The sequence below is a fragment of the Notolabrus celidotus genome, chromosome 16 (genome assembly GCF_009762535.1).
Source record: "Notolabrus celidotus isolate fNotCel1 chromosome 16, fNotCel1.pri, whole genome shotgun sequence".
Classification (NCBI taxonomy): Eukaryota; Metazoa; Chordata; class Actinopteri; order Labriformes; family Labridae; genus Notolabrus; species Notolabrus celidotus.
The window spans coordinates 7,625,407-7,650,986 of NC_048287.1; the positions used below are offsets into that span (position 1 = coordinate 7,625,407).

Genomic DNA, 25,580 nt, shown 5'->3' on the forward strand with positions numbered 1-25,580 from the left:
CATAGATGTAGGAGCTTTTGAAAGACATAAAATCACTAAGGTTGTCTTATTCCAACCATATTCTGGCAGTGTTTAAAACATTAAAAAACTCCCTTTCTCAGTGAATGTTCTGTCACTCAAAGCAAGAGTGACTCCACATAAGCCAGGAAGCATCATGTTAGACATATTGAAAACTCTGGCTGTGTCTTGAGTACCAGTGATAGAAGAAGAAAAACTTTTTTGCACTTCAGCTTTATTGGCACTTTGAGGGATAATTTCAGATCAGCTGTGGAGTCTGACGGTGCTTTGCACTGATGGTGGTCTCTGTTCAGATCTCTGTGGTATCACTCCAACTTTATGTAATCACTATTTTAAATTAACTTTATATTATTTCAGATTTGGGATAAATCAGCCAAAATTAAAACAGTTTTAACATCAAACAGACACAGAGGGCACCATATATTTTAAAGGGTACCCTGAAGAGTCTGTTTGAATGTACCCTAATGTTAATTTAAGGTTCTGAATTCTTCCCTTTCTGACATATAGTAAGAACTAAATAATGGTAAGTTTGCTTGTATTCATTCATAATAACGTACTATAAGGTCTGTTTGAAGGTACCCTATGAGTCAGTTACCTATTTCAGACATAAAATTAAGCTTTCAGGTCTTTTAAAGAGAAACTTGTTTTAATCAAGGCACCCCTCTGTTTTCTTTCCAGATTAAATTACTCCTTAACATGTCTTTTTTTCCCTTTCAAACATGTGATCAGGAATGTTTTGAGGTACCTTTCAGTATATATTAAATGTTTTGATGAGTCATTTCAGACACATGATAACATCTGTTTTGAGGTAGCGTTCTGTGTCTGTTTTTGTATTTTTCTAAAACACAAATGTCTGTTTCAAGGTTCATTTGAGTTTGTTTCATGCCTTGAGGTACCTATTGTTAACCATAACACGTTTTCTTCCTTTCTGTTTAGGTACGTTTTAAGGAACCCTTCTAACTGTGTGATTGATAAGGTGACATAATACTAGTTTAGAGGAAAACCACATCCACCCATTTGAAGGTTTCCAGCTCATGGTAGGTAACATTAAATGCATCACCTGTGCAGGTATACGTATGAACTGTGAATGAGCCTCATTACATGTTAGCATAACGAGGAATAAACACTTTCTGCCTTTAAGGATTCAATTAATCCTCTTATGAACTTTGGACGGGTGAGTGATGATTCTCAAAGAGCTTTGAGATGCAGTCTAGACCAGAGACCACCGTCAGGTCAAAGAACCATCTGACCAAGAACAAGATTCAGAACAACCCAGGACTGATTCAACTTTACAAATTATGCAAATACAATCTTTGAGACATTTTCCAAACATAAAGGTTTTTTATTACAAATCCAATAACAATATACTGTAGGTTGGTATGTAACACTTTAAAGGGAAACCTGGTCATTTTTAAACATGGTCCCTTTTTTTTTATACTTAAGGGTTTAAATGGCTCATAGGTGAAAAGACAAGGCGTCTCGAGCTTGCTTCCGTAGATCGCTCCAGTCTGCAGCTTTGAATCAGGCTGTAAGGGTTAAAATGCACTGTAACGAGGCAAATACAAAACTAAACTTGAACACTGTTACATAACACAGCATGATAAGAACTAACTGTGATGACAGAAACCATGTTTGAGAAATATTTAATTGACGTGTATTTTGATTTTATAGTTTCACCCATGTCCCATCTGTTAACATGGAGGAGGCGGGGTTTCACAACCGAAACTTCAGCCAGCCACCAGAAGGAGCTCTGAACGTTTTGGCTTTACTTTGTGTATAAACAAATTGAAAACACACTTTTTTCCCTCAATGGTATCTGGTGGCTTTAAAAGAGCAACCAAACAGCTGTTTCTGGTCAAACATTAAGGATCCTACCTCAGTACCAAATCTATTTCTCTTAGGGATCCTTTCTGTATGTCTCAGAGACTTTAAATGATAATCTGAGCCTGATAATTTAGATCACTGTGAGAGGATTTTCACATCTGACTGCAGGACTTAAGTTGCAGCCATTACAGCCTGTTTCACAACTACATGCTGAAGCAATCACAGAAATCACACGTCTTTGCACCTATCAGGCATTCAACTCCAAAATATCAAAAACAAGAGCCCAAGTTTGAAAACACCAGACCCCCTCTTTTTAAGATACTGTAAATAAAGGCTAAGAAAGCTTTTCCCAACACGAAACTTCTCATAAGAGCAACTGAAGGAAATGAGAAAATATGTAGATATTCAAAACGGGGCGGAGTAAAAAGATATACATGAAATATAAAAATAAAATCCTCCGGTCAGATGCTGAGTGAATAGCGTTTTGGGCGTCTCAATGCTGACATCAGACTCGTTCTGTGGACTCACACCCACTCTGCCAGCTTCACCGTGTAAACAGGACACTGAGGATACTCTGTGGACTGATCATCATTAGTGTATGAAAATAGATCACATGGAAAGTGTCATAAATACATCATGTGGCTGGGCGTTAACAGTCAGACACATGTCTCTGCTGTAGAAGAAGCACAGTGGTGTTAGTGTGTGTGTGTGTGGATGAGGATGTCTGAGATCTGTCTGTCCAGCTCTGTTCATAAAAAGTACAAACTCTACCCTTAAATCTAAAGATATCACACTTTAAAATGTGTTTTCTAAAATACACCTCTGGTTGCTAAACTATCTGTAGTGATCTAAGCGAGCTGCTGACTATAAACTTTGGGAGTTGAGTAGAAAGTTGTGTGTGCTGACAGAAACGCTGTGATTGGAGGTGAAGCCTCAGAGAGAGCTGCGTGTGTCCCCGCTCGCTCAGGTTCAGTTTGGGATCTCCTGCTCTGCTGTTTCCTCTTTCACAGAGCCCTCTTCCTCCAGCTGCTCCTCATCTTCCTCCTGAAAACACACAACACATCACATTGTCAATTTAGACATCATAAAAAACTGACCTGTCATTGCTCTATAATGAAAGTGTTACTGTAAGGTCAAATTCACACCAGAGCTGTTAGGTCCACTTAAAGAGAACCCCGGTACGTTTCTTAGGAATGGTTTGAACTCTGATTTCAACTCTTGTGCTGATCAAAAAGCTTGAAAATGTGGGTCTCTTTTTGCTTCCAAGTAACCATGGTGCAAGACGGATTTGGAAATGGACCAACTATTAAATCCATATCAATACCTCGCTCTCATCAGAGCCTGTCTTCTTTTTTTGCAAAAGGGAATGGATTTACATTTCCTGTTCTGACCAGTAGATGAGTTGTTTTTTTCTTTTCGGTGTTCTTCTTCATCAATGATGGTTTAGGACAACATCGCCACAAATTAGCATTCGTTATAATCATGTGATGCTGTCCAGACGGTTTGTTTGGATGGACTATGTGCATTGTTAACAATGTTTATATTTCACCCACCAATCAAACCTCCTGACTGTTTGAACACCTGACTGCTGCTCGTTCAGCATACTCCAAATCTTGACTCTATATCTTGTATTCCTTGTATTCCTTGATCTTGTTTTGCTGATAGCTTGTTTTTATTGAGGGTTACATTTTATTACTGAGCAATTCATCACTTAGCCACTCTTGTGCTGTTTGTTGGTTGTTGTTAAAAGGAGGCTAACTCACTCTGCAAACCAAATCTACCTACGGGTACAAGTAAAGTAACCTTGAACCCTGTAGACCAACAACTGTCAGAGTTTGGTGGCTCTGAAGAGAAAAAAGATGTTAGCAGGAAATAACTTTACTCTCTAGCTTAAAGTCAACCTATGTAGGTATCATAGACTATAAATAATGGACGTAGTATCTGTGACGTCACCCATCTGTTTCTCAAGGGCAGTTTTGAAACCAATCGTTGTTGGGAGCCATATTGGAAATGCTGAACTCAACATAACTTCTGTGGAGCGAGTGTGAGGTAAAGAGGCGGGCTTTGAATTCACCGCCCTGACAGTGTGTGCCGAAACAGAAATAAGCTATCAAGACTACATTTGTTTTTTGTACAAGGCTGTAAACATGTTTATTTCTGCTGTAAAGATCGGGTTTATTGAATTTGTGTGTATGTGGTTTCTGTTACTTCCGGAGTCAGCCTCAAGTGGACACTCGATGAACTGCAGTTTTTAGCACTTCCGCATTGACTTAAATTATCATGGCTGGAGGTTGCTGCTTGGTAGGGATCTTCTCCGTGATGAAGAGAAGAGAGACAGGAAACGTGGGGAGTAGAGAGAGGGGGAAGACATGCAGCAAATGGTCTCAGCCGGGAGTCGACCTCTGCGATGAGGACTGTAGCCGCTGTATGTGGGGGGCTTAGACCCCTAGGCCACCAGCGCCCCAGATCGAAACGTTTTAATACAATAAATATAAAAATATGGCTTAGGTTGAAAGTGACTGAGTTCTGAAATACAGGTTTTAGATCATGCAAATGGAAAATGTCTGCAATGTTGTGTTATTAAAGTTGAACTTAGCCGAAGAAGGCTGAGACTACAAATTCACTGATGGTCTAACTTGAGTCTGCTGCTCTTAAAGACCTCTATACTGCTTATGTCCTTTTGAACTTTTTATATTGATTGCTTTGTTGACATGTTTTATATAATGTACATATTTAATGTTAAAGCAGTGTTTCTACCATCAGTCTGCTCTAAAACATGTCCTCAAAGGATTTAACACACAACATATTTACTGTTTATTGGTAACGAAACACCTCCTTGTTGTAAATGTGTGTTTTTAAGCAAACACTAAGAAAGTGTGGCACAGCGAGCAGGAGTCACGGCAGGCTGTGTGAGGAGCCAGCTGATTTAGCAAAGTAGACAAAGTGAAAGTGACAGTGGAGAGAGCTGCAGCGGTGATTAAACGACTCTGACAGATACAATTATCCCCCCTCCAGAGGTTAATGAACACATCTACACACCAGAGTGTGTGATCACCAGGTTAGGATCCTCAGCCCACAACACCTCGTGACTCCACGCTCCTCCAGCCGGCCGAGAGCAGACATTAGCTCTAATTCTCCATCAATCAAACACGGCTCCTCTCCCACACCATCTTTGTATGCGCACATAAATGTTTCTCTGAAATACTGACAACTCTGCCTGTTTGACTCGTCCGGCCACAATCTGCTCCACGCAGACGGACGAATCCTGGTGCTTCAAAACTTACAATAAAACCATTTAGTGTATGTGATCCCAACGGAGGCAGTTTTTCAGTCTACCAGTTTACACAGCTGTCTGCTCGCTAATTAAAAGACGAGTCTGAAAGGATGACCATCAGAAAACATCTTCAAACAATAGACTGTGAGGGGAATTCAACTGAAGACTAATCATACATCTGACTCACGGGCAAAAAGAAGCACAGAGCTGCTCATATAAAGAGACAAAACTTGTGCATCTATAAACACTTCATTAGGATTCTTGAAGTTAGCTGTAAAATGATCAAAAGTTTCCACAGCTCCTGTGATAAACGCTCATTCCGCTCAATGTTGGCTTCCCTCGCGTAAGAAGCAGCTCATCCAGGACCACACTCGTCAAAAGAGTTCATTATTTGGTGATAGGGCTCTGTTCTGGGAGCTCCCTGCTCTTCTGTGTGCCTACGTGGAATGCCAAAGCCTGAGGCAGGAAGAGCACACTTCCCCTCTCTTTCATGTGCATACATGAAAAGCCAAGGAAGAGAGAGCATCAGCAAAGACCCCCAGGTACAGAACAGAGCGAGCATCAGTGGCAAAACATATGACACTGGTAGAATCAGACACACGTAAGAAAGAAGGAGGAGCTGGGGTAGAGGAGGGATGTAAAGCGGTTTGCAGGGGGAGCCGCAAGAGAAGGCAGACTGAAGCAGTTTGAACGCACATTTTACTGTTTGCCGATTGGATGTGTAGATGTAATCAGCTGATGTTCTGTGGGCTGAGCTTGACTTCATGGCCTGACTGAATATCAGCTTGTGCCGCCATCTTCCCCTGTAGTTCTCACTGGTATGCCTCATAGACTTTATAAATAATGGACTTAGTATCCATGATGTCACCCATCTGTTTCTGAAGCACTGTTTTGAGGCTGATCATCATTGCTGCTGTCGAGAGTTTGACATAAAGAGGCGCGCTTTGAGCCACCTCGCCAACAGCATCAGTGTTCCCGCCTATCAATCAAGTCAGCTGTGGCTCTCATTGGAAGACTTGGAATCCCAATATCTCTGAAATTACCGTGTTATGAAAAAATTCACCCCCGTACAGTGTGTGCTGATCGAGAAATGAGCTATTCAGACTACATTTGTCTTTTGCACCAGGCTGTAAACATGTTTATTTCTGCTGTAAAGATCGGCTTTTTTGAATTGGTGTGTATGTGGTTTCCGGTACTTCCGGAGCCAGCCTCAAGCGGATCATCGATGAACTGCAGTTTTTAGCACTTCTGCATTGAACTCATATTTTTAGACCGGAGGTTGCCGCTGAGTTTGAGTACAATAGTAATCCTTTCATCACTCGTATGACTCCATGATACGACCAAATGTGGAGGTGAAGAGTGAAACTTTCACATGCACAAAGCTCACACAGATAATGTTCACTCAGGACTGTGCGTCTTTGTGTTCTGGTTCATTTCCCATCTGTGATGTGAGTCTCTGAGCTGCAGCGGGAATAAACAGTTTACAAAAGCATCAAAGAGCAAGTGTTTCCTGTTCCTGACGCCCACACTCATCGCGCCCTGTATCCATTAAGGTCACTTGACGCTCGCTTCATTTGTCACGCAGGAAACACAAAAACCACACAACCTGTCCAGTTAGCTTCATCCCACTTAACTTGAGTTTGGTGTGAAATACTTTGAAGAACACGATGGTGCTTTTCTGCAATTAGAATAAGTGGAGAGTGTGTCCTGGTTGCCATGGAGACTTGATGAAAGCTCGGTGTCTGCTCTGATGTCTGAAGACGAGGAGGACTGAGACGTTTGCCGACTGATTTCAGCGAATCAAAGATACACGGGCTGCTATGATCAGACATAACGACTCTCTTTGCACATTTTGTTTACAGAAAACAAAATGTGATTGTTTATTTACCAGACAGATCTCATTATTTAGCCTTTGTGAAATGACTGCAGAAGTGTGCATGTTTTATCAAATAACAGTCTGCTTAAAGAGATTGAAATTTAAACTGTCAGAGAACCCAGGATGAAGATGGACTCGTGTGTTTGCTGTGAATAAATCAGGGCTGAGGATGTGCGCAGCTATTTGCAGACGTTGTTAAGGCTTGTGCAGAAACAGTAAATTAAGGTTAGGGTTAATGCAAAGGACGCCTCGTATATCATCTCTTTACCAACAGGAACCTTGTCGGTGCCTGCAGGGCCGTCTTGATATGCGGTCTCGCCTGGAGAAAAATGTGCTACTTTTTCCTGAACTCTGGATACTTTGCGGCGCCGGTCCATGAGGCTGATATAAATCTAGCTGAGGGGTGACACCTCATGAACCCCGCCATCGTATACATTCGTGCCATCCACCAAATCTCCCTGACAAGCCTGCCAATTTTCCAATTACCTGTGGCGCCATCCGTTATCGGAGGGCCGGTCAGCTCTTAAATGGGAAACAAGAGGTGGGGAGGGGCCAGCGCATGCTAACTATCTCATAAAGCCGGAGATGTGCCTCCTCCTCCTCTGATTTAGTGCGTGTCCCTGAGGAGAGGGGTGACACCAGTCCTCCTGGCCTCTCGGGGCCTTCACAAGATTTCTCTGCTCTTTATCCTCCCCACTCCAGCCCCTCAGCCTCCCATCACTCCTGCCTCCGCCTGAAGGGAGCAGGAGGGTGTAGCTGGTATTATCCTGCTGTCTGTCAGCCCGCAGAGCCTCCTCCTCCTCCTCCTCCTCCTCCTCTCCTCCAGTCTTGATAGGAGGGCAGCAGTGAGGAGAGACGCAGCCTAATCTTCATCTGTTTTCATGTTTCTTTTAGTTTGAGCCTGAAGTGATACTGAAACTGTTAAGGCCCACTCCTCATGTATCATCCCTGAGAGCGAGGCTTATAGAGTGAGTCTGCAGAAAGTGGCTGTGCAACGTGCATCTTCAAGTGTCTAAGAGATGGAGACGGCAAGCAGTTAAACGTTTTAGAGAGGCACATTTCACCTCTGATGGCTCTCTGGAGGAATGTACCTCCTGTCAGAGAGCACGTACTCCTCAAGTCTGCTCGTTTTTCTGAAGCAATTAAAAGACGTTTTTTTTAATTGAAGATTTTTTTATTTAAAGATTTCTCGACCACTGTTACCTCAACATTTCTAGGCACAAAATCTGATGTTGCAAATTCTAAAAAGGGAGAGTTCTGTGTCTTTCGACATTTCTTCTACACAAATGGAAGAAAGCTACACACAAGAGAAGAGATAGATGATTTAGGGAATAATGTGTGAACTGTATTCACCCCCTTTCAGTCAGGCATATTGCACTCAGGAGTGTTATGGGTGTTGGGTAATATTGAAAAAGATGTTATTACGATAAAATTATCATGATTAATATTAAATCATTATTCAATCTAAATGTAAAGGTAGATTTTTGGTCCTGAGTGAAAGTTGAAGACAGTTTTTTAGTTTGTATCTGGATTTAGTTTTCTGATAAACTTCTTGAATCCATCATTTCTGACGGTGCTAACAGGAAGCAGGTCTTCAATGTAAGATGAGATTTTTGTGAAGTTTTAGTTTGTAGATTCTTATTTTTCTCAGGTTGAGGTAATTTCCATAATTTGATTTAAATTTACAACAAAGAAATATCAAATTGTGTCCTGTGTATCAGTTTATAGAGTATTGTTTTGAGTTGTGCTTTCCTCTTTAAGGCTACTAAGGGTTAGGGGCCGAGTGATGTTTTTTCCCACAGTGCAGTGAATGCATCATGGTTATTAAGTGTTCAGTTTTCCTACAGTCATGGTGGACATTAAACGTGTTGGAAATGAACAGCAGAAGTTGTCTCTGTGCTCTTCCTTTACCCACATCCTGAAGTTTATTAATGAAGTGTATTAAGTTAATAGTTAACGCAGAGTCGACTCAGTGTCAGACTGACGACTGCTTTGAGCTGCTAGGTTTTGAGTTTTCTTCATTGTCGCTGTCGCTCGTTTCAGCTGTGTTTACATTCTGCTCTGAACATCAAGCCCCGCCTACCTCTCACCCTGCGACTTGATTAGCTGTTCAATGCTGTCTTCTTCTTCTGTCTAATTTTGGATGGCAACTAGCGTTTAAGGCACATCAGTGCCCCCTCCCTTTCCAGTGGTTGGGGGGTGTAATTACAGGTTTATTTATATAAATAAACATTTGTTATATTTATATTGAGAAAAATTATATCACAATGATTAGCATTATCGATTTATCGCCCAGCCCTGGTGTTGCAATACCCGCACTTTCAGGGACACCTCATTTTTGCCAGGAGTTTGCTTTAGAGGTCAATCTTAACATCTGTTGTGGATTTAATATGTTAGATTCACTGATCAGCTGTTACAATATAACCACTGACAGGTCGAGACAGTATCATTGATTACCTCTTCACAGTGTCACCTGTCAGTGGGTGGGGTATATTCAGCAGCAGGTGAATATTTTGTCCTCAAAGTTTTGACGTTGGCGTGTTGAAGCAAGGAAAACAGGCGAGTGTGAGGATGTGAGCGACTTTGACAAGAACCAAACTGTGATGGTTAGACGACCGAGTCAGAGCATCTCAAAAAAGCAGGTCTTGTGGGGTGTACCTGGTCTGCAGGGGTCAGGACGCAGCAAAAGGTTCAGATAGAAAGGAGTCAGAGCACACTGCGTATGGAGGTGTGTAGCTGCAGATCTCTGTCCTCATACAATGAACACTTGAGCATCAGGAGCGATGGAAGAAGATGACCTGGAAGAGCATGACGAAGAGTTCCAGATGTCGACTTGGTCTGAAAATTCCGATCTTAGATCCAGCATCTATGGGATGAGCTGGACCACCAAATCTGATCCGTGGAGGCTCCACCTCACAACTACAAGACTTAAAGGATCTACTGCAAACATCTTGGTGCCAGATATGACAGCACACCTTCAGAGGTCTAGAACTCAGAAGTTAATGTTTCTTGTTACATAGAAACTGCACGGGATAAAATATAAGACAGATTTTCCTGTGAAAAAATGCTAAATCTATGTTTGATTCAGATCTGAAAACTTAGGAATACTGTAGTGGATCTATAATCAACCTGTGGATAACATAACAAAGATGCTGTTTTATAATGACAGTATATAATGATTATTATCTCACCCTAATATTATCTGTGATTTGAAGATTTGTGAGTGTCATTAATAATTTCAGCACGTTTCAAAGCTGCTGATCCAGAGAACAAGACCCACTGCTCGCTCACTGTGGACCACAGGAGTGGAGGTATGGAGCTGTGTTTTGCATCAGTGGCCCCTGCTTGAGACGTTTAAAGACCCCCTACCCCCCCTGAGGAGCCTGGAGGAGCTGATGGGCTCTGGCATTGTGGGATATCTCCATCACTTTCCTCCAGGGAGACGGAGAAGAAGAAGTGGAGGAGGAGGAGGAAGAGGAGGAGGAGGAGGGCGGGTTTGATTTCACCGCCTGCTTTCCATAGGCTGTCGGGCCCTCTGGCTCTAACATATACATGTATGATAATGAAATGCCACATTTTTCATTCTGGCTGGGGTCGGTGCTTTAAAGGGCAGGAGCAGAGCGGTGCTGTCACGTGAAGCAGACACGAGGAGGAGGGATCAGACTGAGCGTTAGGTGGCAACAAAGACCAGCACAGGAAGAGATCCCCACACACACACGCACGCACGCACGCACGCACGCACGCACGCACGCACGCACGCACGCACGCACGCACGCACGCACGCACGCACACACACACACACACACACACACACACACACACACACACACACACACACACACACACACACACACACACACACACACACACACACACACTCTGTAAAGTCAACCTCATAAACTGGGATTAAACCTCACTGTAAAGGAATCATATTGTACAACACAGCGTGCACTTTAATAAGCTTCCCCTTCCTTTATCGAGCCTCTACAGTCCTCAAAAGAATTAGCAGTTAATTAGTGTGACTGATTCTCTTATCCTGTTTTCTGCTTTCTCTGTGTTTATTTATGAGTGTGTGTTACACTGCGCGGCGTGTGCATGCAGAAGAGGCTCGGCTCTATAGTGTCCTCTCGCCTTTGATGGATTCACCCCCCTCACTGTGAGATAAATGCTCAGCTGCACTCATAATAACGCAATCCTGCACGTTTCTGTGCAAGGCTGCAAACATCAGGGGAAGGAAGAAGCATCAGGCTTTATGGAAATGAAATCCATGATCACGGCGAGGTTAAACCAAGTTTATTACAAAGAAATCATACCTGCATTAAAACTGCAATGTGTCACAATTTGAACCAAAATCTCGTTCAATGGAATTTTTTTTCAATATTTACACATAATGAAGTATCAGAGTATTATTCATACATTTGCTAAACAAATCTATGCTAATCAAGAGTAAACAGAAATGTTTTAAGATAATTTTGTCTGTGGCTAAAATAATTGTGATAACTAAAGGTCAGCTGATCGGGTACTTTATGTTTTTTCCACCACAGTTTGTGATCTACGCTTCCGGACACATGGGTAATGTTTTGCTGTCTTCAACCGGTTGAGTTAGCAAGATTTCCACATTGAGTTAAAACTGTTAGCAGCGTCTAAAGGTCGTGTTGTTGCAGTTGGATGTCTGAATCGATATTCAAACCATGGACAAAAACTCTGCAGGATTCAAACAGAATCCAGTTTAGAGCAACGAGTGTCTGCAAGCTATAAAACATGTTGGAAAATGTGTGCATGTATCCAACCTCAGGTTATCATTACAAAGAAATATCAACTGAACTTAACCACTTCTGTGTGTGTAGTTGATGAAAGAGTCAGTCCTGGTTATCCTGACTAAGTTAAAGGGGCATGACAATCAGGACTTAATATGGAGAGGTAAGTAATAAGTGAAAGTTGCAATTACAGTAAACACAAGCCGACTCCATGTTCCCATTACAACTACATCAGCGAACAAATAACTCTGCTAGCCAGCTAACAAACACAAGTGATGATCACCCTGATGTGCAGCACGGTTCGCGGTTAAGACATAGTTTTCTGGCTCATTTATGGTGACCCAGGTCTCATACTTACAGGTCTTGTGTGTCTTGTGAGGATTTCTGATTTGAAGACACAAACTCAGAGTCTATGAGTTGAGATTTGATGCTCTGAACAGGAACATGGACAATGTAGTCACCAGCATCAAGTGTCTTTTATCCTGTTAATTCCTCTCTTATGTACACACTGGGTTTGTCCACCAAAAAAATTCTGACTAATGAGTATTTGGTCATTAGCTAATATCTTGATATCACACAGATCTGTCAAAATCCATTTGATTAGGTAGCTATCTTGGCCCTTGGTGACTAATTCCCTCTCGTAGCTTGACAAACTATTGTACCCCCCTGATCATCTGTGACGAAAGTGTGTGCAGGCTTAAACCATTGTTGAATAAGTATAAAGAAGTCTATCCATTGGCATCAAAACCTCAGTATGTCGTAGATGACGCTCATGTTGTACAGCAGACTTATTTAAGTGGTTGCATGAGGGCCAAATCAACAAAAGTGCATGTTTTATTGGAAAGTTGAACCATATATTGTTTTAAAATAATGGACAGGACAACAGCTTTCTTGAGTGAAGCCAAAACATTTAGAGCTTCCCCTGGTGACTGGCTGCAGTTTAGGTCATAGAGCCCGCCTCCTCCATTCTAATAGATGGAGTATGGGTCAAACGAATCTAAATACACGTCAAATGTTTGTAACATGGTTTATGTCGTTACAGTTAGTTCCTATCAGGATGATCTATGTCACAGTGTTCATTTTTTCATACAAGAAAGTGTCTGCTTCCAACCCACGCAAGAATCTGTTCTTTGGCGTTAAATGTGACATTAAGGAGTATGATGTCAGTCCTGCCTCTCCACCAGCTTAATATGGCAGCACCCATTGTGATGGTATTTTGGCTTTACATCTCACAGTTGGAGAACATGGGGGCACGCCGTCCATATTTACAGTTGTGCTCATAAGTTTACATACCATGGCAGAATTTATGATTTCTTGGGTAGCTTCTGTTGTCTTTATGATATAAAGAGAGTAAACACATTTGTGTGATAAAAAATTTTGCTTCACCCAACCACTAACCATGAGTGAAAAAGAAGTTTTTCTCTTATCATTCATATTCTCTGAAAAACGGCCAAAAATATCACAAATTCTGCCAGGGTATGTAAACTTATGAGCACAACTGTATATACAGTCAATGGTTTCAACCCAAGCTGTTTAAGCTGAGAGATTTGGCAAAGCCCACTGAATTAAAAAAATTAAACATCAGTCTTTTCTTGAATCAAAAAGTTGCATTATAGACACGTTTAAATTCCCAGCTTTCCATGCCTTACTAAAGAAATCCAGAACCTTTTCACTTCTCTTTTTTTAAACTAGCCTTTTTAATAGGTATGTAAACATGCTCGCTGTGTACTGTTGTGATGTTATCCTGTGATCCTCAGCTCTTGACAGGATCAGCAGTTGAGCTCATTCTCCCCCATTTCTTATTAAAATGTTAAAACGTTAATAAAATTTACTGCAGACTATTCCGCATTTAGTAAACAGAAGCTCACTCAGCTGTGTGTATGTGTGTGTGTGTGTGTGTGTGTGTGTGTGTGTGTGTGTGTGTGTGTGTGTGTGTGTGTGTGTGTTTAAGTGCCTCTGTGTGTGTCCTGGCGTCTTGTCGCCATTCAAGAGATGACACAATTGCATCGGGTCATAAACAGCGGCTTCATTAGCCTGTTCAGTCGCTGCGTTGAGCGCTACATTTAACCACCTCTGCCCCCGTACAGCCTCCTCCTCCTCCTCCTCCTCCTCAGCATCCACAAACCTCAGAGCACAATTAAATTTCATGACTGCGCATATTTGCAATTCCCATTTCATTTATTACAAAGGGCATTCTTTAACATCCTTCTTTCTCTTCCAAGAAACGTATTTCCATTTTAGTGAGGCATGACTTGTACCGAGGTGAAGTTACCAGGCAACACTTAATTTAATCAGAGGTAACATTCACCAGCAGCTTTTTCGTTTTATCGCCCGGTCAGATGACTGCAGACGTTCTCTGGAAGAGGATATACAGCCTCTTCCCTGCCCCTGATTTCTGTTTCAAGTGTTTGGAATAAAGCCGAGGATCATAACGAGGCCAGAGTGCTTTTATGCTGTAAAACTGCTCGATTGTTTTTCTGCTTTATTTCTGAACAAGGCTGCAGACGCACAGCAGGTCAGAGAGAAGACGCAAAAAAGATTTCATAAAACGAAAATGAAAGAAAAGCGTTGAATATTTTTTATACAACATAAAGAGATCTTTATGTTTGATCTAGGTTCTGTTTAAACTTGGTGTGGTTACATCTTGATAATAGGACAAGGCTGGGATTAATTACATGAAACTCAAGTCAAAACTAGAAAAGCAGCAAGTGGAAATGTTTGGAGCCTGAGCACACAGTGATTGTTTACATGTCGTTTCTTGTTTGAAGGAGGAAAACAACCTTTCAGTTTTGTTAGTCATAATTAATGGTGATTATCTCTAGATGCCGATGATATGTTGATGTTCATAAATCCACTTTCAGAGACTTTTGACAGGGGATGGGCTGTGAAAAAAATTACTCTTTGTTTTAGTTGAAAGTAAGCCAAACCAGTTCAGCCAATATGTGACAATTTTCAAATACCTTAAGTCATGCCACTGGATTCCACATTTGTAGGCAGATATCTGAGAAAACAGACGAGTCCTCCACAAGTTAAGAGACAGAAATATGTCTATAGTTTCCCTTTTTTAAAGCTGTGGCTGTTTCACAAAAAGAAATGTTAAACTAAAGTTCATAACGTAAATTTATTGTAGGAAACAGAAGTGTCTCCATGCAGAGAGTCATTAGCATCCAGCATGCTTTCTGCCCACGCAGCAGGAGTCAGGAGGGAGGATGTTATCTTAACGAAGGCTGCTGGAGCTGCTGCTCGTGTCGGCCCCACTGTTTACGACCATAAAATACTGAGGGGGACCGAGGGTGGTCTCATGTACGCCCTGCGCTAAGAGGGTTATTAGAATGAGCCAGGTCTAGAAAAATGGACTACTGGGGCCGCTGGGGACCTGCACTGCAATCACACACTCCTGTTTACTCCACAAATTGGCCCCTGAGAGGGGTGCTGGCTTCTGTAGCGCCTAGTTAAAGTGATTGAGGTGACTCCCAGCCATTGATTTCCTCTTCGTCTTCAGCGTCCCGCCTTGCCACCCTTGACCATGTCCTGTGCTCCCTGCAGGCTACTTTAGCTAGCTGCCCCTGTTTAGCTGCCACTGGCTGCCTGTAAATCACATTAAACTGTGGTTAAACTTTGGCCACGTTGAGGAGACAGCCCTCATTGATGAGGTTATCGTGCTCTAAGCACCTCATATGCTCGAGTAAAAAGCCCCGACTTATCGATCGCACAGTCCTCACGGCTTAAAGATTAAACTTGAATACAGATCAGAGAAAGTAGAGAGCCACAAATTTAAATCGCACTCAGGGATTTATCTCCACTCCACAAACGCTCCGATGATACTGATTAAACCAATCACAGTACTAATGAAAAACGCCTCATTGAGAGAATAAAAAGAGGCTAAAGGTGAGATTTTTTCACTGAGATAGTTGGTAAAAATACATTCCCTCTGCCTCGCTCAGAGCATCTGATGAGTAATGATGCCTATTTTTCTTTCAATTTCCTCGATATAGTAAAGTCAGCCCAGTGTGACACTTCATTAAGCTAATTAGGCTAACTTAATTAGTCTTTCACAGGTCAAGTGATGAAGCTTCTGATTGATGGCGCAGCTTGTAAAGGTAATCTTCCTCTGAACATCAGAGTGAGCATTAGCAGCGACAAACATCAATAATTACAAACACTTCAGCCTCATAAACAGCCTGCAGAGGAAACCGGCTAACACCATCCTACTGTCACATGTACATAAACAGATATGAAAGCTCTGCGGTCATAAAAGAACTTCAAATACAAACTGTTTTCTGAGTAGGAGTAGGCCTGTGGCTGCGGAGGAAGTGGAGAAAATGAAACTTATACGCACTGTAATTTCAACAGTTGCAATCCTTTTGATGACAGCCAGTCTGAGAGCGGCTAAAGTGGTGCATCCCACACAAGTTCACAGCTGAGTACTTTAAACACTGCCGGAGCAACTTTAAGAGCTTTTGGCATTTCAAACCTTTTATCCAAATCTTCTGGTTTCTGATTCACAGTGTAGCTCGGCAGGCCAAGCGGCGCTGCAAGGGTGTAAATAAAGCTTTAAACAAGCAGCTCCTGGCACGCTAACAGGCTGGAATTAAAGGCCGTTCGTATATTACGGAAAGACTGTCACTTTATTACTGAAATCAATTCAGCGAGGGCCCGGGGAGACAGCAGGAGGGATGTGGCCTTGGTCAGAGCGAGGTTTATCTAAGCCAAGCAGGCCGGGAGAATCACAGCGTCTGTAATGAACTCCAGCCTGTCTAATAAAGCCTTTTATTGGACCTTCGCACAACAGGAACACGCCCGCAATGACACCAACGATCAGCTCCTGCATGTTCTCACAGCACTGTAACGTAGCAGCTCCTGTGTTATGATTACCACTCTACAAATATCTCAACACCGCAGGGACAAATACTGTTATTAATCAGGACGTCACTGACACACAAGTTGAATTGAAAGGAGAAGACACAGAAAGGACCAAAAGCACGTGAGCCAGAAGCTGTGATCACACCACCACAGAGCAAACTTTTGACAAGCATCATTTGGGTTAATTCAGGTTGGTTAAAAGTAGCCCCTAAATGTTCCTGATGTCCACCATCATGTCTGGTTCATGAGTTCTCCATGACCTGTGTCGGGATGAACTCTCCAGTTTGAGGACCTGTTAGCTAGGTTCAGTACCAGGATTTCTCTGATGGACGCCAACTACCAGAGTTCTGTTTCAGCTTTGGAGCACCAGTCCATCCATCTCTGCTGAGTCTCAGTTTCAATGTATCTAGCAAGTCACATGCTAACTGAAATCTGGTTTACTTCTGCACCATGAAGCCAAAATAAACAGATATTACTGTTTTACAGTATATTTGTAAAAAAAAAAAAAAAAGGGTCCGGAATAATTACATGACACAAATTTGCAAAAATGGCAAAAAAATATTTTCAAATGCTTCTCATCTCTGATTCAGTTTGGAGCAACCATTTTCTACATGATGGTGACACAAAAACACAAAAATGACGGACACATGTATGTAACAGTAGAGCAGCAACTCCTGTGCCATGTTGTCAGAACCTTAGCATAACAGTTTGAGGCTGTCAGGGACAAAAACAAGAACTGTTGGTGGACATACTTAAATATGAAGTAAAGGATTAGGGCCTGTGTACACTAAAAGCGTTTTTAGTGTACTGTACACAGGGAGCACCCACTACTTCAATTTCAAAGGGATTCTCACTGGTGCTTACTGCTGCTTGGCTACAAACACTGTCTTGTGACATATCTTCTTCCCTTAGCAGTAAGTGTGTTTTAAGATGTTCTACTTTATATTTGCTTACATTCAACATTTTTACAAAGAAAATGTAAAAACAACATATAGGACTTGTGTCATGGCGTTAGGAGCAGCTCCAGACTGGGAAATTGCATCCTTAGAATAATTAGCCTGGATGGTTTCGCCTTCACCACTGTGGTTGACAAAGTTTATATCATAAGTCCCGTCCCTTCTTGATTTTGATTGGTCGTTGAAGGGGAAGTGACATCTATGTGAACAACCATTTTAAAAGGAGAGCAAAGCGACAAAAAACAGATGACTCTTAGGACACTGAGCACTAAACACTGAACTGCAGAGGTTTTGTAGAAAATAGGAAGAAAGCAGCACAAAAAATGCTGTTAGTGGACACAAGCACTTAGGTTGCAGACATTACAGCATGTTTCACTACTTCCTGCTAAAGCCTTTTTGTAGCTGAGAGTCATTAAACCCAAAAATACACCAAATTAATGACCAGGTTTCAAATACCTCCAGTACCATGCTTTTCTCTTTCGGGTTTGACTGACAGCACTTGATGTAACCTAAATGTTTCAAAAGAAAAGCAGACTTTCATGTTGTCCTCACTTCAAGTAAACCTTTGATTCTCTTGAAAGGCACAAACTGACTTCTTTTCAAAGATGTGAAACCAAAACTGTGGTCAGCATCAAACACTGTAAGATCCTCTGCTTCCTGCATAGCCCTCCCGTCAGATGTCAAACATCTCCCTCAAAGATAAGAGCTGTGGCTGCAGGGAGCTTTGACAAATCACTTCCTGCACTCTTCTTTGTAGCAGACAGTCATGCAGAGGAGTTGACCGCGAGCTATCTCTGCTGGCAGCTGAATCTCTGTCGCTGCGATCAGGTAATATTCTGCACTTAATGCTGGCATTTAAGAAACATCCTCCCCCCACAGGCAAAAACGGTGCACGGCTTGGCATTTAAAAGCAGATAATAAAACTTTCCTTAAATACAGCTCTCATCTCAGAGTGCTTTTTAGATGCCCTTAGTGGAGTCAATTATCTCCCCACACTTGCTATTACTGAGACACTCGGAGCACCTCGCGCCTTAAAAGGTCTGTACACCATGCTTTCTCAAAAATGTCACACTCTTAACTGCCTCTCAAAATGTAGACCCTGCAACATTAAGAGAAAGGTGCACACGTGTTGGCTCCGTTCATCCATTTGTTGCTTAAACATACATCTTCAACTCAAACTGAATAGTAAAACTGCCTCTAACAAGCATTCCTTACATATATAAGAACATCTTTCTGAAACATAAACAGATTGAAGTAACACTTTGAACTTCTTAAACTTCTTCAAACCAAGTGATCTCTGCTCGGGAAAAGGGATGGAGAGGAATAAAACGTTCACACTCGTTTGTCACGTCATTGAAGAAAATGTTATCCTCCTGTCAGCTGTGAAATGTCGGCGTGCTTTGGGGCAGAGAGAGCTGAAACCCTGAGGTTTGAATATTTGATGTTAAGTTAAAGAAAGTAGGAGGAGGAGGAGGAGGAGGCAACTTCATAAGAGCAATATGCTCCAGAGGAAAAAGCTACAACAACAAGGGGAGCAGAGGGAGAGAAAACTATGGGCACTTGTTTAATTCTGTTTGTCTTTACTGTTTGATACTTGCATTATAAATGTAATGATTGGATAAAGTGATTCAAAGATAAATGGTGAAAAACTGTGTATTATTCAACGTGGGGATTTGCTGTGAATGTTGTTCTTAATTGATCCTTTCTAACACCACAGCCATACTCATGGCGGATTTAGACACCCAAAGAAAAATGAACATTGCATTCCAATTTTTTTTTGCAGTAGAAATAACTAAATTAATCATGAAGTTTGGATTGCTGTCTTTTTCTATTTTACTTTTACATGTTCGAAATAAAGACATCAAATCAAATTAAAATCAAATAAAAAAAATTGGGTAGATTGTAGATTTCTTCAGCCTGCAGTAGTTAAAGAGACCATGACGGTTGCAACATGATCCCTACAGGAAGATATATTTGTACATTCAGTAAAAGCTTGAAGTAGCAGGGCGCCCACGGACGGAGCAAACCTGTGGCGCTGACGGAACACAGGGCAATTACATAATGAATCAAGGCAGCTGTAAACCATTAACTGTCACTCAGGGCACAGCAGGAAAGATCACGTCTCTTATTATCTGACCACATCTCTCTTATCCCAGCATCTTTTCTCTAAATCATCTGTAACTTCACTGCTTTATTATAAACTCTGATAAACCTTTCTATGATCACATCTCTGACTCGCGCCGTCTCACCCTCTTTCCTCAGCAGTACGAGATTCTCCAGTACCCAAAATGTATCCTCCACTTATGATCAGATCACCCAGGAGGGATGTTACCAGCTGCAATCAGGTTAAAACAGGGCCTGGGTTTAAAAACACATTTACCTAATTTAACATAATATTGGAAAATTCTCTCATGGATCATTTCAGGAGCAAGGCTCTTCAACGGACTCAAATATTTGATTCAATCTGAACATTTGTTGGACCTACATCTACAAACTGCTCTACAAGCAATCCTAAGTCTTGAGTTAAGAGTTGAGGAATCTCATTTCACCTTGTTTTTTAACAGAGCTATGCTCGAGTGCATCAGGAGTTCAGCTGAATCCAGATGGAATGACTTTGACCTAAAATCTCTCTATGGATAAAAGAAGACAGATGTCTGCTGCTCATATTCACTCTTTCTTCAAATGTTTGGTCTGAAAACGTGGGCTCAGTTATGTCAGAGAGCACAGATCAGACCATAAGGTTTGTTCAAGCAGGAGTTCAGCATCACCGCTGACCCCTCACACCCTGGACACAAATTCTTCTAACTCCTCCCCTCCAGCAGGCGCTACAGATCACTGTGCGCCAAAACAACCCGCCATAAGAACAGTTTCTTCCCCCAGGCTGTCACTCTGATGAACACTAAACCATAACAGTGTCATACCTGTTGGATCAATACTCTCTGTAAATATACAATGCAACAATTCTCCAAGCAGAATTCCATATTTCTATTTATTTTATTATTTAACTACTATTTTTTTAATGTAAAAACTACCTCTGCAACTCACCACTGCACTATTATCATATTATTTTAGCCTGTACATATTAGTCATACCTATTTGTTGTTCTTTTGTATTTATAGCTGATGTTATTGTTATTATTTTTATTTTATTTTATTTGTAGGTCTTATTCTTATGCCTTGTACAAAGAGAGCACAGTTTACCAAAGTCAAATTCCTTTTGTGTTCAAGCATACCTGGCCAATACAGCTGATTCTGATTCTGATTCTGATTCATTTAGTGATTGGATATGTAGGTCAACCCTCAAATATCTGCAAAAGAAATCAGCTACCATTGATGAGACACTGCGGCCTGCCATGCTAACTGGCTTATTATCTATTTTTTACATCTACCATCATCAAATCTGGACTGATCTTGAGTCGTTCAATTTCGTTTGGGTGTCTCTGTGCTGCCTCTCTCAGTGTCTCCTCCCTCCTTCAAGCTGATTGGCTTCTGACAGCGCTGTTAAGAGTGACCCAGGAAAACATGAATGTGTCCAGAGAATACAAGCTTTAATGGATTTCATACATACATTATAAGTGTATGGAAAAGAGGCGTTACCTTTACTGATTCCTCACCCTGGCTTCTCTAAGTTACAAAAAAAATTGTGAAATATTTTATTCAAGGTCTTATATTTTTCACTTGGGACCAAAATATCACTGTCTCATTTACACTTTCAGCATTTTACATCATGTTACAGTTGATAGTATGCATTTTAAGTCTTTCTATATATTTTCAAACCAAGCGGCAACCTCCGGTCTAAAAATATGAGTCCAATGCAGAAGTGTTAAAACTGCAGTTCATCAAGGATCCGCTTGAGGCTGGCTCCGGAAGTACCGGAAGTCACATACACACGAATGGGAAAAAGACGATTTTTGCAGCAGAAATAAACATGTTTACAGCCTGGTACAAAAGATGAGTGTAGTCTGAATAGCTAATTTCTCTATGTGCTCTCACTGTGAGGGGGGTGAATTTTTTTCTAACGCGGCAGTTTCGAAGATATTGAGATTTCCAGTCTTCCAATGAGAGGCACAGCTGCCTGTGGGAACACTGCAGCTGTTGGCTAGGAGGCTCAAACTCCGCCTCTTTAAGTCACACTGGCTCGACAACAGCAATATGGCTCCTGCCGATGATTGGTCTCAAAACAGCTCTTCAGAAACAGATGGGTGACGTCACTGATACTACATCCATATTTTATACAGTCTATGGTTCAAACTCCATATCTATTTTGTTGATGTGTTTGCTTATTTGTCGTTATGTGTTGCACTTCAGGGCCACCGTAGTTTTGTTATTTTTTGCACCAGAGATGAAGTGTCTTTGTTGGTACTTCTGCTTTCACTGTGATTAATTTCTTTAAGTATCAAATGTGTCATATTCCATAAATCTGTAGAACCCACAGTTTTAAAAGTTATGTAAATTAAGCTTTGTCCATTATGTTTTTTATTGTAGCTCAACTTAAACAAAGGGATGTTAACTGAACTCTCTGCAACTGTTTGCCTGAAAAGGTAAACACTTTAAACACAAGTGCTTTGTGTCATGTGTGAACATACACTACTGGATGTAAAAACATGCTAATGGTGCATTTTGAAACTCAGCTAAATGTAATTGAATGTGAGGTTTCATATAGGAACCACTTAACATAAAGGACAGCTCTAACCTTTGGCTCTTTTTATAACTGAACATTTTGTTCCTGTAATTCAGCGTTTTCACTGTATGGCTTTTAACATTCTCCCTCTCAGCAGGAGCATCAATCAGCCTCCATTCTCCTCGTATACAGAGCCCAGCAGGACGGACGTGCACAGATATAGAGAGGTGAAAATGGGAATGCATTCATCAGGTGAGAAGCGGTGTTTAGTGCAATTCAACTAAAAACAAGCAAATATCTGACAAAAAGGCAGAAAAAGATCATAATTGAGCATGGATTGTGTCATTATCATGTGTTGCTTTTTTCATAAAATTAAATCCTGCATGTAAAGATCTAATATTTGAGAATTACACTACCAATAAAGAGTTTCTTGGAGATTCAGATGAATAAAGACTTTTCCTTATTGGTCATACATACATTTTCGGTTATTACTATTCTATTTATCTTTATCTTCATACATTCATATTACGTACCCATATATTTATTTGTTTATACTGCTTATAATCTGTCATAACCACACCATAATCTCACAATTTCAGCCTGTCAGATGGAATAATATTTGCTTACTGCCTGTAATTACAACTATTTACACCATCTGTAACATTTTTATATATCTTACATTTTTATTCTTGTTTTTATTGATCTATTTTGTGCCTATGCCTGTATTTCTGCAACAATCAAATTTCCTCCCCGGGGATCGATAAAGTTTTATCTTATCTTATACAGTCAACTCAATATGAGGCTTGGACTGTTTGACTGTCTCACAAACTTAAGTCAACGGTAAAATTATTTTTACTATTTAAAAACAGTAAATTGTTCTCGTATCATATTCAGACTGTTTTAATGAGCAGCACAGGTGGGAAGAAAAATAGACAGTACAAACTAAAAATATAACCATAAAGGTTATTTGTGCATCAGCTAATTATGCCACATATTTCCGATTATAATTGGTGAGGCCGTTATAGTAGGTGAGGCATCAACCTCTTGTTGCTTTATTGTTTACTGCTGGTTGAATTGCTACACTTTTACCCAGACATCAATCATTTCCTAAAAACTAAAGGAGAGATTTTTGGTGCATGAACCAAACCAAATTGAAGCATTTCCATGTAAATCAGTTTTATGGGATAGCTTAGGTATGAGGACATGTTTCGTTCAAGCTGCAAAAAGCTGCAGTTCCTTGAGTGTCCACTTGAGGCTGGCTCCAGAAGCACAGGAATCCTCTTCAGCCCCATGTCAAAATGTCCAACTTTACAGCAGAATCAAACCTGTTCACAGCCTGATACAAACATGGTTTTGGTTTCAACAGCTCATTCATGTATTCGTACAAACTGTAATCATGATATATTTTTCTAATACTGGATCTGTTTTGATTACTCTAAGGCTATGAGTTATCAATTCTATGTAATTGGGGCATAGCAAGTTGATGTGATGTGTGGGCACGTTTGTAGCTCTTTGCTAGAAGACTAACAGCCAAATTCCCCGTCTCTGCTCCTTATTAGGTTTGTTGCGTTCCGGATCCGTATCTAATCCAGAAGCTTGGAGCCCTCCAGATCAGATACGCAAGACTTCTATTTTGCCTGATGGCGGAGCACGATGCATAACTGTGTGGAGCCAGGCCTGCAGTAAACAGTTCAGAGGTTTTCAGAGTCCAATAAAGAAAACATGGATGAGGAGAGGAGGAGGATAATCGTTGATTCATTAATTACCGCAGGAAAACCTAAGTCTCGTGGCTCCAGCTGTCCAGCGGTCCTGCTTCCTGCTGCGTTGTGAAGACGCAGCCGGTGGGTGTTGACAGACTAGAGAGCACAGAGCCGGACTGCAGTGGATTGGAGACGGACCGGACATGGATCCGGTGGAAGTCTGATGTGAATCCTGCCTCAACTCCACCTTTTTGCTTTTGTTTATGTAATACCCCTCTTCAGAAACCGATTGGTTGTCATTGAGACTACACGCATGCTTTATAGAGACTATAGTTGTGATGTGTTTAAGGGTAGGAACAAAAAAACAGTATAGTAATGTGTTGGAGGACTTTGTGATACAAGTGATGTTAAGGCTGCAAAAATACTGACAGTATTGTGTGTGTGTGTGTGTGTGTGTGTGTGTGTGTGTGCGAGTGCGTGTGCGTGTGCGTCATAATTGAGATCCCAATTCCTGCCATTCTGACTCCAAACAGAGTCTAGACTCACCTTAGAGGAGGAGGTGTCACACTCCTGGCAGATCCAGCCGTATCCCGTCTGTTTGGGGGATTTCTTCAGCGGGGGGTCCAGGCACCCAAAGTGATAGCAGAGCCGACACTCGTCACACCTGAAGGAGAGGAGGGAAGGACCAGTGTTACTCCTCACATAAATAAAACCTCAGTCTTCCACAGTGAGAAGGAGCCATGACGGATGGTGACAGGGCAGCTTGTTGTCAGTCATGAGGCTTTGTTAATGCATTTTAAAGTCCCTCTAATCACTGCACCGCCTTGACCTCACACAACCGCTGACTGTCCAATACTTCATAATGCAGGTGGATAAATACAGTCCTTGCTAGCTTCAGATAAATGTCTGTAGAGCTGGACAGACTGTGTCCTAAGATCAGCCCAACAACTCTCAACATACACAGAAACTCAAAGAAAATGTTCCTGCAGGAGGTTACTTGGTTGGATGTACACATCACTGTACACTGAAGCATAACATCACAGATTACAGGTTCTAGAAACATGGATCAGCGTCAAGTGAAGGCGCAGTTTGTATTTTGGATTGCTGTTGCTAACATAAACAGACTACATTTCCACCCTCAGGTTGTATTCAAAGTGTGCAATGCTTTTAATTGATTCTTTAAACACGACTATAGCATCTGTACATGGGGCGTTTGTTCTACCAATCAAGCCAAAACAGTGCCTCTAGAAGTTCAAAAACCTTTGTGGCCAATCTGACATTTTAAAGGGAAGTCACTGTAAAAGTCTAGTGTTTTTGAACATATTTTTGGGTCTGGCTGTCTAAAAGTTACAGATAGATTTGAGACTAGTTTGATACAGAATGCCTGTGATGGAAGTATGTCCATTACAAGTTCTTGTTTTGCCACCTAACATCTCAGATTGTTAATCTAAGTGTCTGACAACGTTACAGAAAGGATCTCTTCAGAAACAGAAGAAGTTCATCTCTTTTACCAGACACAGTCCTCTCTCTGGTGGCGATGAGCTGCTCTCCTTCACCATCAGACTCCATAGCCAAATACAGTAATCTTACTTTGCAGAATGCGGGAGTTGCTGGTCTACCTCTTCCTATATTAAAAGTGCTCGACAACATTACAGAGAGGATTTCTTCAGAGATGGAGTTTTTTTGGTGTAG

The 25,580-nt window shown here is 41.4% G+C and overlaps 1 protein-coding gene across 2 annotated transcripts in view; it reads right to left on the reverse strand.

The window, feature by feature from the left end:
• Window positions 1-215: 215 nt before the first annotated feature.
• Window positions 216-25,580, reverse strand: part of phf14 (PHD finger protein 14) — a 107,016-nt gene continuing 81,651 nt past the window's right edge. Inside the window, exons 17-18 of one of the 2 annotated variants that reach the window (XM_034704301.1) lie at window positions 24,435-24,552; window positions 216-2,886 (exon numbers count right to left, since the gene is read on the reverse strand). In XM_034704301.1, the coding sequence (XP_034560192.1) occupies window positions 2,812-2,886; window positions 24,435-24,552 (193 nt within the window). In that variant the 3' untranslated portion in view covers window positions 216-2,811. Of the gene's footprint in view, window positions 2,887-23,248; window positions 23,525-24,434; window positions 24,553-25,580 lie in introns of those variants that run through there. The other variant, XM_034704302.1, reaches the window with a different exon arrangement.